This window comes from Balaenoptera ricei, chromosome 8 (assembly GCF_028023285.1).
Source record: "Balaenoptera ricei isolate mBalRic1 chromosome 8, mBalRic1.hap2, whole genome shotgun sequence".
In the NCBI taxonomy this organism is placed as follows: Eukaryota; Metazoa; Chordata; class Mammalia; order Artiodactyla; family Balaenopteridae; genus Balaenoptera; species Balaenoptera ricei.
In genome coordinates this window covers 18,947,733-18,965,691 of record NC_082646.1, presented here as the reverse complement: position 1 = coordinate 18,965,691, position 17,959 = coordinate 18,947,733, and the positions used below count along the sequence as shown (strand labels likewise).

Below are 17,959 nucleotides of genomic sequence, written 5' to 3'. Positions count from 1 at the left end.
ATGATGTAAAAATTCAAATAAAGAATAAATTCTAGCTCTCTAGTTTTCAAACTTCATTTTATAGAAAGGAAAATAATCTCATGTCTTTAGGCCCTTCTTCAAAGTGGTAAAGGATGCATTAGTGATGCCAGAGTTGATCTGAAATAATACTTTACCTCTGCATTAATTTTTCCCAAAAGACAAAGGTGTTAATAAAGACAAAAACAAAACTAGCTCTTGCATAACTGACCTAATGCCTAAATGAGCTCTATCTTCATTTCAATATTAAACAGTTATACATATCATCAACTCAAGAGTGCTGAATTTCAGCTCAGCAGCAGCAATGCAAAGGACAGTCCAAGAATTATACAGTCGGAGAAGTATTTAGAACCGAAGAAAATTGCTGTCAGCTTGAAAAGAGGTATTAATTGTGAGGAAAAAAAAGATTTATGTGAACTGATGTGTGGCCAAAAAATAATGGTGGTGGGGATTTCTAAAGAATGTATTAAAAATGAAATTCTTTTTATAGCACCTTTTAACTGAGGATAATAATATATTCTTTTGAAAGAAATGTCAGTGAGGTAGGGGGGGAAAACAACAAATGACAATCATTTCATTAAAAAATTTATTTAGCAAGTGTGTCAAAAGTTAATGTGATATTTTAAAATTACTTCAGGAAGTCCTACATTCAAAATCAGAAAATATGATATTCTCTGAGTAAAGTCTTAAACAATATATAGATGCAAAACTTACTGCCTGTGCTTGCTTAATAAACTCAAGAATATCTTCTTTTAAAGCCTGATGAATTTTTGCTGGGCCTTTATCATCCCAGAGACAGACTGCATGTACATCCCTGTAAAAATAAAGCAGGTAAACAAACATTAACACTGGAAAAAGAACAAAGACAGAACTCTGTTCTGTTTCAATACAGTTTCCATGGACCATGCTAAGGGTGCTTGAATCCATTCACATGAACCAAGCATTCTTTGTAAGCTGTCTCATATACAAACATTTGTTTCTATTTTCTTTGTCATTGCTTTCCTTAAATCTTTGCCACTTAACTGATTAAATTTTTAAATTATAAAAGGATCTCCCAATCAGACTCCCAAAGTTAAATACTATCAATATTTTCTTGTGCAAAGACAAGTATAAATCCTTTAATATATAACACAATATATATAAACTATCCTTTTTTAGAAAATTTGTAATTTAAATACCATTACAGCAAAATTCCTAGTTTCCCCCATACATTCATCACATTTACACATCAATTACCACTGTGCCTCCTTTATTTAAAATAAACAGAAACAAAAGCTCTTTAAACTATAAAGCAGACATATTTTACCCAAAGGTCATTCATTATAGAAATATATTTAATATTAATACATGTTCACAGAGTGAATTTTTTAATTAATATATTGTAGAGCAAGGAAACATAACAAAAGGATAGAGTCTTATACTGGGGATTCTTTTATTCAAAAAATGTTCCCCAGTACTTTATAGAGCCCCTACCATAAAAAATGTCAAAAAACCCAAAAAATATCTCTAGAATTGTAACATTATAACAATGGCCAAATAGTCTGTTTTACATTCAGATTCTTAGGGACATAATTATAATCCAAAGTTCTGTCTGCATACTAATTTGAACTTACTTTCATCATTTGTTAAATTCAGCTTAATAGTGGTATCTGGCCCAAAGCAGATGTAGTAAGCACACAAATATTTGTTAAATAACAAGATAATAGGTAACAGCTAACTGCTTACTATATGCCAAATACTGTTCTAAGCTGTTTTAACTCACTTAACCTTCACAGCAACCCTGAAGTAGTACTATTTTATTGCATTTTACAGATGGGGAAACTGAGGCAAAGAAAGGTTAAGTAACATTCCCAAGATTACCCAGCTAGTATATGGCAATTACACAGGCAATTGGGCTCTAGAGCCCACATCAAACCATTTCCCTTAATTTACTCTTGCACCCCTCTAATCCATCCAATAGCTAACGTGATCATCATAAAACTCAAATTTACATCTTACTGCCTCTATATTTAAAATCCTCCAACGGTTTCCCATTGCTCTTTGAATAAAGTACAAAATGGTTAATTGACCCCTGTAATACCTCTGCAATCTCACCTCATGGCTACAGAAATCTAGAGTCTAAAAGAAGAAACTGACACAAAAATAGATTGATTATATTTCAATATGTTTACAACTACTAAGCCTATAAACATAAGATGGTTTAGGAACCCAAGGAGGAGGAAAGGATGGAAGTGACAGGTAAAGAGAAAAAGGGAAGACTCCCTGGAAGAGTTGATTCTTAAGCTTATCTCAAAGATCAAGTAGGATTTTGCCAGGCTAAAGAGGGTAGGGGAAGGATATTTTATGAAGTCACAATGTGAGTAAAGAACTGTAGATCACTAGGGTGTATGCAGTGAACTATTAACAAATCAATGTGGCTTGGCTGACAAGTGTGAAGTGGGGAGTGATAAGCAAGAAACTGGGCAAACTAACCCTTTTATAATTCAATCACAGTCCTATTGTATCCATCAGCTAAATGTCTCTCCAATTTGGACATTTCCATCCATCACCACTACCACAGTCAAAATTACCAACATCTCTTACTTAATTTACTATAACACAAACTAGCATGTATTGACTGCTTACGATGTACCAAGCACTTCATACATATTGACCCATGCAGTGGTTTAGGTTTTCCAAAAAGAGATGGGATCAGACATGCAAGAGATTTATTGAGGGTAATGCCTGTGAGGGACAATGGGAAGTGAGCTACAGGAAGCTGGGCAAAAGATAAGCCCATAATGCTGGTCTGATCCCTGTAGGGAAGAGTAGGAAGGATGAAGGTTGGGTAGCAAGAGTCTTAGACTACACGGCAGTTCTAAGAAAGTTTGGTAAAGCTATTTAAGAGTTTTAGAGCAAAAGTCACCCAGCAGAGGAGTTCCATACCTCACCAAAATAGGACTACCTTAGTATCCCTGCCTACTCAAACCCACTGCAGGTACATGTCAGAAGGGCTCAAACGTGACTTGAGTCTCATAAGGCAAGAGGGAATGGTGTTGAGTTGGGTACCCAGCAAAGAGTCAAACTTGTGATCAATACATCTTCTCCAGCTCCCTTTCCTCAACCTCCAGGTGCTCCTATATGCTGTTACATCATGGAAGAATATCTTCAATACACTCTTATTTGAAACACAACACTTCTCACCACCACACAATAGAACATGTCAAGTCTCCTGGTCAACTTTCATATACATTTTGAGGAATATATTATAATACACTTGGGGCTTCCCTGGTGGCGCAGTGGTTGACAATCTGCCTGTCAATGCAGGGGACACGGGTTCGAGCCCTGGTCTGGGAAGATCCCACATGCCGCGGAGCAACTAGGCCCGTGAGCCACAACTACTGAGCCTGCGCGTCTGGAGCCTGTGCTCTGCAATAAGAGAGGCCGCGATAGTGAGAGGCCCGCGCACCGCGATGAAGAGTGGCCCCCGCTCGCCGCAACTAGAGAAAGCCCTCGCACAGAAACGAAGACCCAACCATAAATAAATAAATAAATATTATAATACACTTGAGGACTGTATGATGATAATACCCTTAAAGACCTCTATGTTCCTCTCCCTAATCCTACTCTCTCATCCATCCCCAGAAGTAACGAAGCCTGAATCTGTCATTTTATTTTCAAGTTTTACAACATACTATGAGGGTTTCTGAACGTTACAGAAATTATATCAAATAATAATTTTTTCAAATAATTTTTTTACTCAACACGTTTCTACTATTTACTCATATAGGTGGATGTAGTTCTCGTTCATGCACTTTACCTTTTATATAAAATGGCACTTCAACATAAAAGGGAAGGAGTAATGGATGAGCAATAAATATCTGAAATTAAATCTGGATAAGAACAGTCACTTGGAATACATAACTAAGTGTTTTTAAAAAGAGACATGCTGTTAAGGGAAATTCTTTTTATTTATTAATTTTTTAATATTTATTTATGTATTTATTTATTTGGCTGCGCCAGGTCTTAGATGCAGCACACTGGATCTTCGTTGCCATGTGCAGGATCTTCGATGTGGCATGCGGGATCTAGTTCCCTGACCAGGGTTCAAACCCGGGCCCTCTGAATTGGGAGCGTGGAATCTTAACCACTGGACCACCAGGGAAGTCCCAGGGAATTCTTTTTACTTTTTATTTTATTTATTTATGTTTTTAATATTCTGTTTATTTATTTTGGCTGCGTTGGGTCTTCATTGCTGCGCACAGGCTTCTCATTGTGGTGGCTTCTCTGGTTGCGGAGCACAGGCTCTAGGCGCACAGCTTCAGTAGTTGTGGCTCACGGGCTCTAGAGTGCATGCTCAGTAGTTGTGGCACATGGGCTTAGTTGCTCCACGGCACGTGGGATCTTCCCGGACCAGGGCTCAAATCCGTGTACCCCTGCATTGGCAGGCAGATTCTTAACAACTGCGCCACCAGGGAAGTCCCCCAGGGAATTCTTTTTAAATACTTAACTATATTAGAAAAATCAAGGGGTTGGGGAGTGGAAGAATGATGAAGTAAAAACTTTTTAAAGGTTTCAAGAGGACAGACAGAAGGGATGAGAGAAGAAGAGGTAAGAAGTATTCCAAAGGCTCCAACTTCCTCAAGTTAAACAGGAAGTAAAAGAGAAATAGTGTGACCCTGGTGCAAAAAATAGGTATTCTGGGGACTTCCCTGGTGGTCCAGTGGTAAAGAATCTGCCTTCCAGCGCAGGAGACGCAGGTTCAATCCTTGGTCGGGGAACTTAGATCCCACAAGCCGTATGGCACAGCCAAAAAAAAAAATACAATTAATGGCTATGATTTATTAGGTAGAGATTCTTGCAACTCACAAAAAGATAATTTTTTCCTAAGAGCACATGCATACATACAAAATTTTAAAAAGATAATTTTATAGGCTATTTCTCTGATTATAATCCATAAATAAATAATTAAAATTTTCACTATCTAGAAATTTAAGCTCCTAGATAATGCATGGATCAAAGGAAAACAAAAAACAAAAAGAAAATTACTAACAATCAAGAAAGAAATAAAGGGACTTCCCTAGTGGCGCAGTAGTTAAGAATCCACCTGCCAATGCAGGGGATGCGGGTTCGAGCCCTGGTCCAGGAAGATCCCACATTCCACAGAGTAACTAAGCCCGTGCGCCACAACTACTGAGCCTGAGCTCTAAAGCCCAAGAGCCATAACTACTGAGCCTACGCAATACAACTACTGAAGCCCACGCGCCCTAGAGCCCACGTGCCGCAACTACTGAAGCCTGCACGCTCTGGGGCCTGCGTGCTGCAACTACTGAGCCCGCATGCCTAGAGCTATGCTCCACAACAAGAGAAGCCACTGCAACAAGAGAAGCCACGCCAATGAGAAGCCCACGCACCACAACGAAGAGTAGCCCCTGCTCGCCACAACTAGAGATAACCCATGCACAGCAACAAAGACCCAACACAGCCAAAAACTAAATTAAAATTTTTTTAAAAATAGAATCTGTAAGAAAGAAATAAAAAGGAAAACCCTGAATACCACAGAAACTATGGTGACAATAAAAGCAATATTAAGAAAAAAATGTGTAGCTTGAAAGCTTTCATTGTAAAGAAAAATATTAAAAAGAATTTTAAAATTAAGAATTCAGTAAAAGAACTAAGAAATCAGACAAAGGATAAAATAAATCAAAGAGATCAGGAAGAAAACACTGATAAGGAAGCAAATTATAAACATAATAATAAACAAAAATGGAATAAATATTCTTCTTTCCAAATAACTAATTTTTACCTTTTTTCTTTTCTCTATTCACAATTATTTTGTATTTCATTAATTTTGTCTTTTGTCTTTCCTTCCACTTTCTTCAGGTTTACTTAGACCATGCACTTTTAGCTTTTTTTGTCTAATATATGCATCGAAGGCTATGAACTCCTTAGCATTTAAGCACTGCACAGTTGGATCCAATACGTTTTGATGTATCATATCAAAGTAATTTTTATAGCTTGATTATGTCAAAAGACCTACAAAATGATCAGCTCCTTAATATGGATATTAAAGAAAATATGTAGGATTAGGGATAAAAAAATGAGATATGACCACATATAAAATATAAGTATACTACTTACAATTCTAGGGCAACAAATTTCTAAACCTAGAGGAAATTAAAATGAAGTGTGCAGATACTTTGTCTTATTCCCTATTTTATTTTATTTTTTTTTTACGGTTTTACATCAGTTTTAATGGGAATAAAAGAGGGAGTAAAAACAGTATTATTTATTAGTGGTTTACACACCTGCCAGGATGGCAAAAGTGATTGTAACCTGCATAAATAATACACTCAAGAACATTTCCACACTCCTTTGTGGTTAGAGCAATGCAGTTTATAAAGCAAAAATGTGACTATTCCCGTTGAAGTAGGCATCAAAAATTCGTTTTGAGAAAGAAGATGAAAGAAGCATTCTCTAACTCCTGGATGCCAGGAAGCAGAGTTTTTCAGAATCAAAAACAAAGAGAGCCCTAATTAAGAGAAAGGCCCCACCCCTCAGGGGTCACAGAGTTGGTTCTTTTGCTTTAAACTAATTCATCATTTTCACGTATCAAAGGATTTTTCTTTACCCAAAATTAAAACTAAAAGAGACATCACAACACTTTTCAGAAATGCAAACACCCTGAGATAGATCAATACCAGGATCTACTCAAGGATTTGTTATTTAGGTACAGTTAGTAGAATTCATATTTAAAGTCACTTCATAAAAATAACGGTCCCAATCTTCCAAGTTCCATTTTCTCCTATCATGATCACCAAAGCAACCTCTATCGTTAAGATTCTTCTTCATTGCTTCAATGTAGAAACTGCTTAGTAAAATTCTCCTGCTTGTTTTCAAGTTGAACAGCTTTATTTCTTAAGCACTTTGAATTGTTTTATATTTTCTCCAATTGATCTATTTCTCTGGATAATCTAACAATTTCCTCTTCTAGATGTCTTTGTGTAGTATCAACTTGTTGGCACAGGCAAGCAAAAGTGGTTGCCATTTCCTGTTGTACTTGATGGCTGCAGCTGGCACTTGTGAAGTTAACAATCATTTGCAGTTTTTCAGTTTCATAATTCACAAATTGCTGTTTAAAGGCTCTCTCCTTGGCACGGGTGATCCAAGTCAGCCTTTCATAAAGATACAAAGCTCCATACATACTTAATGAAACAGATATGCGCTTCCAGACTACAGTTTTCCAAATCACTCCTCCAACAACGATGCCCATAGAAGTTCTAGACGTAAGAGAAACTAATGCTGTTATTAAGGTAACCATGAGTTCTTCCTGTGACTCTGGATTGGTAGGAGCAGTAGGAGTAGAAGCTAAAGATCTGGGAAGCTGAAAGATAGGCTCTGATAATCCTAGAAGCACCCGCTGAGCATTTGTTTGGCCCAAGAAACGATGGACAAGGGAAAACCAGCCCAAGGAAAAATGAAATACAATATCGTCTTGAAAATTTGAACATAACTTGTGGCAATTTAGGTCATAACTGAGATCAAATTTATTGCAAGGAATCGGTGTACGTAGTTTATTCTGCATACCAGCTGGAAGTAATGGCTTCAAATTTTCAATATTTCTTGCTGGGATTGAAGCATTGAAGCATTGACTTCATTGGTGCACTGATCAGCCAAATTTCTTCCCATTCCATCTTCTATGTGCTTATTTAACTCATTTTTATATACTTTCAATACACTTGGAGTAGGATGAAACTCAGAACAAAATTCATCAACCAAAACAGAGTCAACAAATTTCATCTGTCATTGCACATGAAACCTTATTTGCAACCTCCTCTGAAACCTCCCTGATTATTTTCTTAGCATCCAGTGTTAAAAGGTTCATCTGGTTTCAGATAAAGTCCAGTCTATCAATTTGGTCTTTCCTCTCTTCTACTGAGTAAACCCTTTTCTCTGCTGCTGCCATGTTTACTGAATCCATTATGTTTTTCACAGTTTCTAGTATCTGTTTAGCTCTGATAGTGTGCTGTTCAAACTTTGTTTTCACTGCTGACTGCGAGATACACTCCTCAAAGATTTGCTCAAAATTCTGAAACTCCTGTAATCTTGCCTGAAATCCTTCTGCAAGTGCCCATCACATTCTGGCATCCCCTGGGCTTTGTGCTTTCTAGCACTAAGAACTTGCTTTGCAGAAACAAAAAAGATACAATTCCATGCTTCTAAAGGATCCACAACTTTGAGCTCCTCCACCAAGAAATGTAGGCATCTTTCCATGAGCTGTCTGCATACATCTTCCATATATTCTGGCTCTGATGCAGAGGCATCCCAACGACTATTCAGAATAAAAATATTATGCTTGGAAAGTCGCTCATTTACCTTGTGAAAAAACTGTTTTTCCGTGTTCATTAGAGTTGATTTGGAGTTTACAACCAAAACGAAGACATCAGCATCTAAGCAAAACTTATCAATCCAGCTATCCAGCTCTGCAGTGACATCTGTACCTGGACTATCCACTAAAACCAGGTCATCTCTCAAGAGGGCACATTTTGCCTTTGGCCAAAACACATGTACAAGACAGCCAGCTTTCAAGTCTTTGTCCATATGAAGGGCATGGGCCAGCTGATTAACTGTCTTCACATTCTTTTTTTCATGTGACCCTTCTGTCATGAGACAGGCTTTATCTCCATCCGTTTCTTCAACACTCAGGAAGCAATTAGTTGTATGGCCAATTCCACTAGGGAGGACTTTATCCCACAGCATGGCAATGATAACAGAGCTCTTCCCACTGCTTGTCCTGCCAAAAAATGCCACTTCCATGTGTCTCCGAGACAGCACCTCACCAATGATGGAAAGCTTATTTTTATACCTCTGTATTTCTATCAGATCATCCTCAGTAGCTACTTGGTCAAGTTCTGGATTCTTGTACGTTGCTTCAACAAAATGTGATCCTTCTGTAACAAACTCCAGTAACTGGTCAAAGATTGCTGTAATTGTCTTCTTAGCCAGCACAAAGTGCTTCAGTGGAGAAGCAGTTTCTGCCATTACGCCTGTCCCGGCTCCGACTTGTCACCCAGCAACCGCAATTCAGCCACAGCCCTCAAGCTGCCTCATTCTCCCAAGAGAGGCTGGGAGACTGGGCTCTTATTCCCAATTTAAACGGAATGCTTCCAACATACTATTACTGGGATATTGCTGCTAGATTACTTACAGATGATCTTTATCAGTTTAAAGAATAATATTTTCATTTTTCTGTTTTATTTTGGAAAGATTCTCTCTCTGTTTTTTCTTCATCTACTGCGATGATCAATTTCTGATATGATTTTGTCTTGTTCTATTTGTTTTCCGAGTTCAATTTTCATTTCATTATTTCCTCCACTTTTGTTGATTTCTCTCCTTAGCTTTTGAATTTTCAGTTCAAGTTTGTTTTATAACCCCACATGGTTGTGTGGGGATACTGAACTCAGTTCGGAGTGCTGTATTTGTGTTCTACTTCATAGTTGGTTTCTGTGGGACAATTTTTATACGCTAAAATGTTTCAATTTGTACTTTTTTATAATTTTGGATAGATAGTGTCTGCTTTTTTCTATTCATATTCATTTCATGGTCAGGATTCCTAGTTCAAGAGTACCTCCTTCAGTTTAGTTCAGTAAAATTCAATTTCTTTAATGGTCAGTGTTGGAAATAGTGGAGGAAAGGGTATCTGTTTCATCATTGGATGCAGGATCCTTAAATCTTCTAAATACTTACTTGTCTGAAAATATGTTCATCTTGCCTTAAACATGATTGAAAACTTGACTAGGTAGAAAATACTAAGTTCAAAATAATTTCCCTTTAAATATTTAAAGAAAACTGCGTCAGCCTCCTGCATCCAATTTGGCCAATGAAAAGAGTGCAGACAGTCTGTTTCGCTTGAAAGGTAACTTTCCCTCCAACAATTAGATTATTTTCTTTATCCTTGGAATTCTGAAATTAAGGACATGTGTAGGCATGGTTTTTAGCACTTTCAATATGAAGATCTAGAGGGTTGGGTGGAGAGATACAAGATTTCAGCCCCAGGAAATTTTCTTCTTATCCTTTGGGGCTATATCCTCTCCTCTACTTTCTGCCCTCTCCTTCTGGAACCCCTTTTAAGTATAAGTTAGCCTAATTCTAGAGCTGTCCTCAATATGTCTTCATTTTTATTTAATTTTCCATACTTTGCTCTACATTCAGGGAGAACTCTTTCGTTTTATTTTTTGTATTACTAATTCAATCTTTTTTTATTTAGCTCTTTTATTTTTTATTTCAAAGGTCTTTATTTTGACTATTTCATTTTCAAAGTAGTCTCTTTCATTTTATTCCTCTCTAATGATATAAACTAGAATGCTTTTTGAGCTATCTTCTAAACCTTGCATCATCTATTTCCTCTGAAGGTACAGTCTCTAGGATGGCCCCCAATGATCCCCATCTCCTGGATGGTATTCATACCCATGTATAGTTCCCTCCTACAGTGTACAAGGCGTTTGTCTGTGTGATCAACAGCATACAGAAGAAATGAAGGTCTATATATAAGATAGATAACTAATAAGAACCTGTTGTATAGTACAGGGAACTCTACTCAGTACTCTAAAATGGTCTATATGGGAAAAGAATCTTAAAAAAAAAAAAATGCATATATGTATATGTATAACTGATTCATTTTGCTGTACACCTGAAACTAACACAACATTGTAAATCAACTATACTCCAATTAAAAAAAAGAAAAGAAAAGAAAAGAAATAATGGTTTGTAACTTCCAAAATTATGTTATAAAACACCATGACTTCTGTCTTGGGAACACTCTCTCTTGCTCTGGGGAAAGCAAGCTGCCACACAGTAAACAGCTTTATGGAGGGTTCTACACAGTGAGGAACTGAGCAGCTAGTGAAGAACTGAGGCCTGCCAACAATCACATGAGTAAGCTTCAAAGATCATTCACTCCTAGTTGAATATAGGCTTAGTTCTTCTGCCTAGAGCTTGATTGCAACTTCGTAAGAGATCCTGAGCTAGAAAGACCCAATTAAGCTGCAACCAGATTTTGGACCTTCAGAAACTGTGAGATAATAAATGTTTGTTGTTTTAAGCTGCTAATTTTCAGGGTAATTTGTTGTGTGGCAATAGATAACTAGAAATACAACAAAGTAGGTATGGGACTACTGTAATCATTCAGGCAAGAGAGTGGGGGGGGGGGGGAAAGACAGATGGGATGGAAAGAAATTCAAGAGGTACTTAAAAGTCTATGAAATCTAGTAATCAAGTGGATATGAAGGAGTTAAAAAACAGGAGGTTGATGGTAGCTTCCAGATTTTTGGTTTGAGACTATAAATAACAGATTTTCATCACTCTAAATTTGGAGTACTTATGGAACTTAAGTATGCAGGAAACAATAGGTCACATGGGTATGGAAGTTTGGAGAATAATCTGGATTGCTTAAATAGATGAGAACTCAGGTAAAAGAATAAGAAAAAAACAACTCTGAAGGAAACCAACATTTAACGGGCACAAAAGGGATGAATCAGCTTAGATGACTGAGATGAGGTAGACAAGAGATAGGAGAAAAAACAGGAGAAAGTGGTATCATAAAAACCAGCTTAGGAACAAGAAAAACATTAAAAAAATTATTTGTAGTAAAGATGAATTTGCTTAAAAATAAAGTCTCACAAGTTGAAAATAATTTATTTTTAAATTTTAGCCTCAATTTCACAAACCAGAGTCAAACCAAACAACATGTATCTAAAGCAGCAGTTCTCAACTGAAGGAAGTACTGCCTCAGACATTTGGAAGTGAGAGCTTTTTTTCTTTCAATAATGAGGGGTAGGGAGAGGAGTACATAGAAAGTATCCACTACTAGAGTTTATGAGGGTGAAGGCCAGAGGTGATAAACAGGCCACAGTATGCAGAACAATCTTATAACCACCCAAAACACCAACAGTACCCCTGCTGAAAAATAATGATACAGGTTATGAGAAAAGGGCAACAAATAGTAAATGTAGTTTAATACCAAAACATTATTTTAGTACCTTAGATTTAGAAAGATATAACTAACCTAAAGGTTATTAATTAATATGGCTAAATAGGCTAAAATTTGGAAAGGTTTTAATTAATGTAGGTCTTATAATTTTGGTGTGGCATGATAAGACATACAGGAATCCTTTAACTTAAAAGGATTACAGGGGCTTCCCTGGTGGCGCAGTGGTTGAGAGTCTGCCTGCCAATGCAGGGGACACGGGTTCGAGCCCTGGTCTGGGAGGATCCCACATGCCGCAGAGCAACTAGGCCCGTGAGCCACAATTACTGAGCCTGCGCGTCTGGAGCCTGTGCTCCGCAACAAGAGAGGCCACGATAGTGAGAGGCCCGCGCACCGCGATGAAGAGTGGCTCCCGCTTGCCACAACTAGAGAAAGCCCTCGCACAGAAACGAAGACCCAACACAGCCATAAATAAATTAAAAAAAAAAAAAAAAAGGATTACATATTGAGCAGCCTTGGGTAACTCCAAGGAGATCAAGGATTTTTAAAAACGATGGGCTGAGGCCACTAACTGTAGCAAGTACTATTTCTGTTTAGAAGTATACTTTAAGCAGGAAACACCATCACACTATGCTCCTTTTTCCAGTCAGGAATGCACAGAGAACAAGCATTACTCTACATGATAAATCATATTATTAACACAAACTGACAAAAACAAAACAAAAAAACCCACCACATTCAACACATTGTTCATAAAATACATTTAATCAAATAATTTAAGAAAAATATACGTATACATGAATGCTATGAAATTTTAAAAGGTCTCAGCTGTTTCTTATTGAATTCTAATTTCTCAAAAGGCAGAATCATGGATATAAATTAATATTATGCAACAAGTTCTACGTTATTTAGGATTAGACTATTTTCTTCTGTGATAAAGAGAAAAAATGAGCACAGCAGCTTAATGTGTATAGATTATTCAGTCATACATCTTCAACTCATTGATATAGTATTTTACTAGTGCACACACACACACACAGTAATTATACCAAGTCTGAAACTACTATCCTTAGGAAGACATGGTTGCAAGGTTGGCCCTTGGCTGACATATAGGAACTTGGGTTTTGTGAGAGTTCTCACCATTTCCTGATAAGAATGGCTCACTGTGCCTAAATTGTTATGTAAAAAATCTGATTTATGTTCAACACTTGCTTTTTGTCTAGGATCTGGAATTCTAGTTCATGTCAGGCAGAAGTTGCCTTTGTGACCAGCTCTCTCAGTAAAAACCCTGGGCACTGAGTCTTTAAGAAGCTTCCCTGACGACTTCCCTGGTGGCGCAGTGAATAAGACTCTATGCTCCCAATGCAGGGGGCCCAGGTTCGATCCCTGGTCAGGGAACTAGATCCCACATGCATGCTGCAACTAAGAGTTGCATGCCACAACTAAGGAGCCAGCGTGCCACAACTAAGGAGCCTGCCTGCCGCAACTAAGGAGCCTGCGAGCCGCAACTAAGACCGGGTGTAACCAAATAAACAAATAAATATTATTAACAAAAAAAAAAAAAAAAAAAAGAAGCTTCCCTGGTAGACAGCATTTCACATGTGTTGTCCCAATTAGTTGTTGGAGGAATTAAGTGGATATGTTCCACTGGGAGAAGATGCTTGGAAACTTGTACCTGGTTTCCCCTGGACTTTACCATATGCACCTTTGTTGCATTTTGCTTTGTATCCTTCACTGTAATAAATGATAGCCATGAATACAACTATATGCTGAGTCCTATGAGTCTTCCTAACAATCACTGAACCTGGGGGTGGTCTTAGGACCACTGACATGGTTGGTGTCAGAAGTGGGATTCATTAAACATGGTGAAAGCACTGTTTGAGAAAAGGAAGGATTAAGTGGTAGTATGATGAACCTCTGCTACTTGCATGGCTATGAAATCAACCATGGTATGAATCAGCAGCTGAGTTGCTATCTGCTGTGAGAAAGGTAAAAGTTACCTATGAAATTTGAAAATGATAGATCTAACCCCAAGAGAGTTGGCTCATTAAATCTTCTAGCTGCTTTGGCCATGCTGACCCAAGTGAGGAGAGAAAAAGCCCAGTATGGATGATGACTCTGGTTTTTGTTCTTGCCTCCAAATAAGAGGAGAAAAGGCCCAAAAGTTCTCAAACGTAAGCTTCCGGGTGGACCAAAAATGTTAAATGTTTGTGCTGGTCTCTCCTCCAAGCAGGAGGAATTAATAGTTACATTAGGTCTCAGGGCTGGAGAAAATTTTAGATAACCAAGGGAGAGGAAACTATTCCAGCTGTTTCTTCAGCCTGACTACTGCTGCTTCAGCAACCTCTCCATGCCTCCTACATTCCAGCCAGGATCTCCCAGCAACTGTAATGTTAATACTGTAAATGCTAAATTTATTGCTAGGAGTTTGAATAAATCTGTAATAAGAAAAAAGAGACAAGGAAAGTTTTAAAGATGGCTTTGTATTCTTTGGCTATTGCATCTGGATGTATGATAAAGATACAAAATATTACATGCTTGTACTTTCATAAATGCTAGAGGGATCACATCAATCAGGAAAAGTTGCAAAATAAAAAGTTAGTGACAGACTTCCCTGGTGGCGCAGTGGTTAAGAATCCACCTGCCAATGCAGGGGACACGGGTTTCAGCCCTGATTCGGGAAGATCCCACATGCCGCGGAGCAACTAAGCCCATGCGCCACAACTACTGAGCCTGTGCTCTAGAGCCCGCGAGCCACAACTACTGAAGCCTACACGCCTAGAGCCCGAGCTCCGCAACAACAGAAGCCACTGCAAGGAGAAGCCCACACACCACAATGAAGAGTAGCCCCCGCTCGCCTCAATGAAGACCCAACGCAGTCAAAAATAAAATGTAAATAAATTAATTAATTTAAAAAAAAAAGTTAGTGAGACAATTTCCTTGCTTTTTACTGCTGGTGAAATGATTAGAATTTGAACTGTTTGAGTATTGTAAACAGAATAAATACATCTCCATAATGGATACTATTACTTTTACTTATTGCCATCTCAGAGAAAAGGGAGACAACATGAAAACATAAGAAATTTCCAAATAGAAATACACTTCTGGAGTTTTAAAAAGCAGTTTTTAGTTGCTACTGAGCTCTTTTGAAATCAGACGTCTGACCCTGAAAGGCTGATGATTTTCCAGCATGATGTGCATATTACTGAGTGGATTAATCTGAACTCTAAGACTGACAAAATAAAAGGGGATTAGAAAAGTCTTGCTTGGGCTTCCCTGGTGGCGCAGTGGTTGAGAATCTGCCTGCTAATGCAGGGGACACGGGTTCGAGCCCTGGTCTGGGAAGATCCCACATGCCACGGAGCAGCTGGGCCCGTGAGCCACAACTACTGAGCCTGCGCGTCTGGAGCCTGTGCCCCGCAACGGGAGGGGCCGTGATAGTGAAAGGCCCGCGCACCGCGATGAAGAGCGGTCCCCGCACCGCGATGAAGAGTGGCCCCCGCTTGCCGCAACTAGAGAAAGCCCTCGCACGAACCGAAGACCCAACACAGCCAAAAATAAATAAATAAATAAATAAGAAAAATAACAAGTGACAAGTGTTGGCAAAGATTTGGAAATATTAAAAAAAAAAAAAAAAAAGAAAAGTCTTGCTTGTCACTTGGCCTTAGAACATGACTGTCTGGTCTGCAGCATCTTGGCTTTGCCACTGCTCGAGAAAAGTCACTGGCTTTTTTGGAATCCTGAATTCACAAATCCTAATTGCTTGGATCTAACTCTAAGCTGAAACCTGATATTGTCTGACATTGGGCTATTTAAACCTCAACACAAGCTGTGCTGAACTAAAGCAGGCATATGCTCAGTGAACAGGACTTTGACTTGTGGACTGTTGGAAGATTTAAGACACCCTCTGTGAAGCCATAAACTGAAAACATCATGGATTCTGGCTGGAAGATCTAAATCACTTGCAGATGCCCACAGAAAAGGGCTCATTCTCTGATGGGGCCATCTGAAATCAAGTTGCTGATAGCCTCTGTATCAGATATACAGACCTAAAGTGAATTCCTAACTTGTGGTTACTGCTAAAAGCTGCAAGTTGGGAGAAAGCATACTCCCTCCTTACAGACTGGATTCATGATCCCCTCTCAGGGATGTTTCACTGCTATGGACTTGTGTTCAGCTTGCAGGATTAGTTGCAGTTTTCAACAATGAATTAATAACCTGATTTTATTTCCCTCACTTTCGCATCACCCTTCCTTGCACACACACCTTAGTAAGGCAACTTCATTATTAAACACAGCTATCTCCAGAAAGGAATTGATCTTTTCCAGGCTGCTCACTAGGTAAATGGTCAGGACAAAAGGGGTGGGGGTGACGTAAACTTATTATGAAAATTTTTGAAAATTTGGGATTTCATCCAGACCAATTCCTAAACATATGTCTTTCTAGTTAAGTTGTATAAAAATGTTTTTCTGTAAAAATGTTTTTGTTCCTCCTCCAGGTCTGGGTGATTGGGAAAAAAGTGAAAAGCTTTCATTACTGAATGGGACACACTGATTTAGTAAGGGAGAAAAAATAAAACTCAGCACCTGGTGAGGCACCAGGGAGAAGGACATGAATGATTTTTGTTTTTCATAAGTATTCTTGAAAGCTTTCCCAGCTCCTGGTGTTGGCTTTCCATGCTGTTGTGAGTGCTTTGAATTCAAACTGAATGCTGCGCTTCAATCACACCTAGCAGTACTCTGAGACGGCTGCGAGCAGCCCCAATTCCTACACCTTCCACAAAGAACACCTCTAAATGTCATCCACACTACGAAGCAAATGAAATGGTGTCATGGATAAACAAACTGCTTGGAACTAATTGCCTTCAGGTAGTCTGTCTGAAAACAAGGCCTGAACTGAATTAACTGAACTAGATTGAGAACTCTAAAGTGGAAGGCCCCATGGGAGGACACACTGAGGGCCCTGTTAACCCATACTATCTAATTTACGTCTTGCTTGGAGTACCCTAAAAAAGTGCAAACTCTTTGTTTCCAGGGGTACCATGTGGGTCCTCCGAAATTATACTGCTTTTTGTATGTACCCTATCATGACACTGCTTCAACCCTGGAAAGTTTTCAGGTCAAATTCAACTTTATGGCCATAGTTGTGCTTTGCCTGAATTGATGCCTCAGGCCATGTAAAAGGTCCATACAGAAACTGAACGAGAAAGCCACCTGCTTTTCTAAGAGAAACCTCATGGTTGACGGGATTTACTTTAACTAACTAAATTTAGGCCCTCTAAAAGGCATAACTGAGATCAATACTACAAGTTGGTCTTACCTTGCTGCACACAGCGGTGGGGATGGGGGCAGGGGTGGTGTCCTACTGGTAATAGTTTTGCTGTGAAGACATTCTGGCCAAAGGCTAAGAGTTAACATAACAGATCTGAGACTGTATTCCTTAGAAAAGCCTGTTTGGCTGGGATCTGAGAACTTGAATGTTTGACAGTTTCCTACACTGATAGAAAATTTTCCTGAAATGATGAGAATGGCTCACTGTGCCTAACCTGTTTGTACAAACAACATGGTTTACACTGAACACCTGCTCCTTCTGAGAGTCTAGAATTTTGGTACATGCCAGGCAGAGGCTGCCTATGTGAGCAGCCCCCAATAAAAACCCTGGGTACTGAGTCTCCAAAGAGCTTCTTGGTGACAGCATATCACATATGCTGGCAATCTTGTTGCTGGGGAAATTAAATGCGTCCTGTGTGACTCGACTGGGAGAGTACTCTTGGAAGTTTGTGCCTGTTCCCCAGACTTGAACCCATGTACCTTTCCCTTTGCTAATTTTGCTTTGTATCCTTTAGCTGTAATAAATCATAGCTGTGAGTATGACTTTATGTTCAGTCCTATGAGTCCTCCGAGCAAATCACTGAACCTAGGGGTGGTCTTGGGGACCCCCAACACAATCAGTAATAACTTCAAACAGGTAAACAGC

General features: G+C 38.7%; 1 protein-coding gene and 1 pseudogene across 1 annotated transcript in view; both read right to left on the bottom strand.

Annotated features, from left to right (window-relative positions):
- Nucleotides 1-17,959, bottom strand: part of CUL5 (cullin 5) — a 101,245-nt gene that overhangs the window by 63,000 nt on the left and 20,286 nt on the right. Inside the window, exon 3 of the mRNA XM_059930381.1 lies at nt 733-832. Coding sequence (XP_059786364.1) covers nt 733-832 — 100 coding nt within the window. The remainder of the gene's footprint in view (nt 1-732; nt 833-17,959) is intronic.
- On the bottom strand, nt 6,833-9,128 carry LOC132369640 (mitofusin-1-like; annotated as a pseudogene).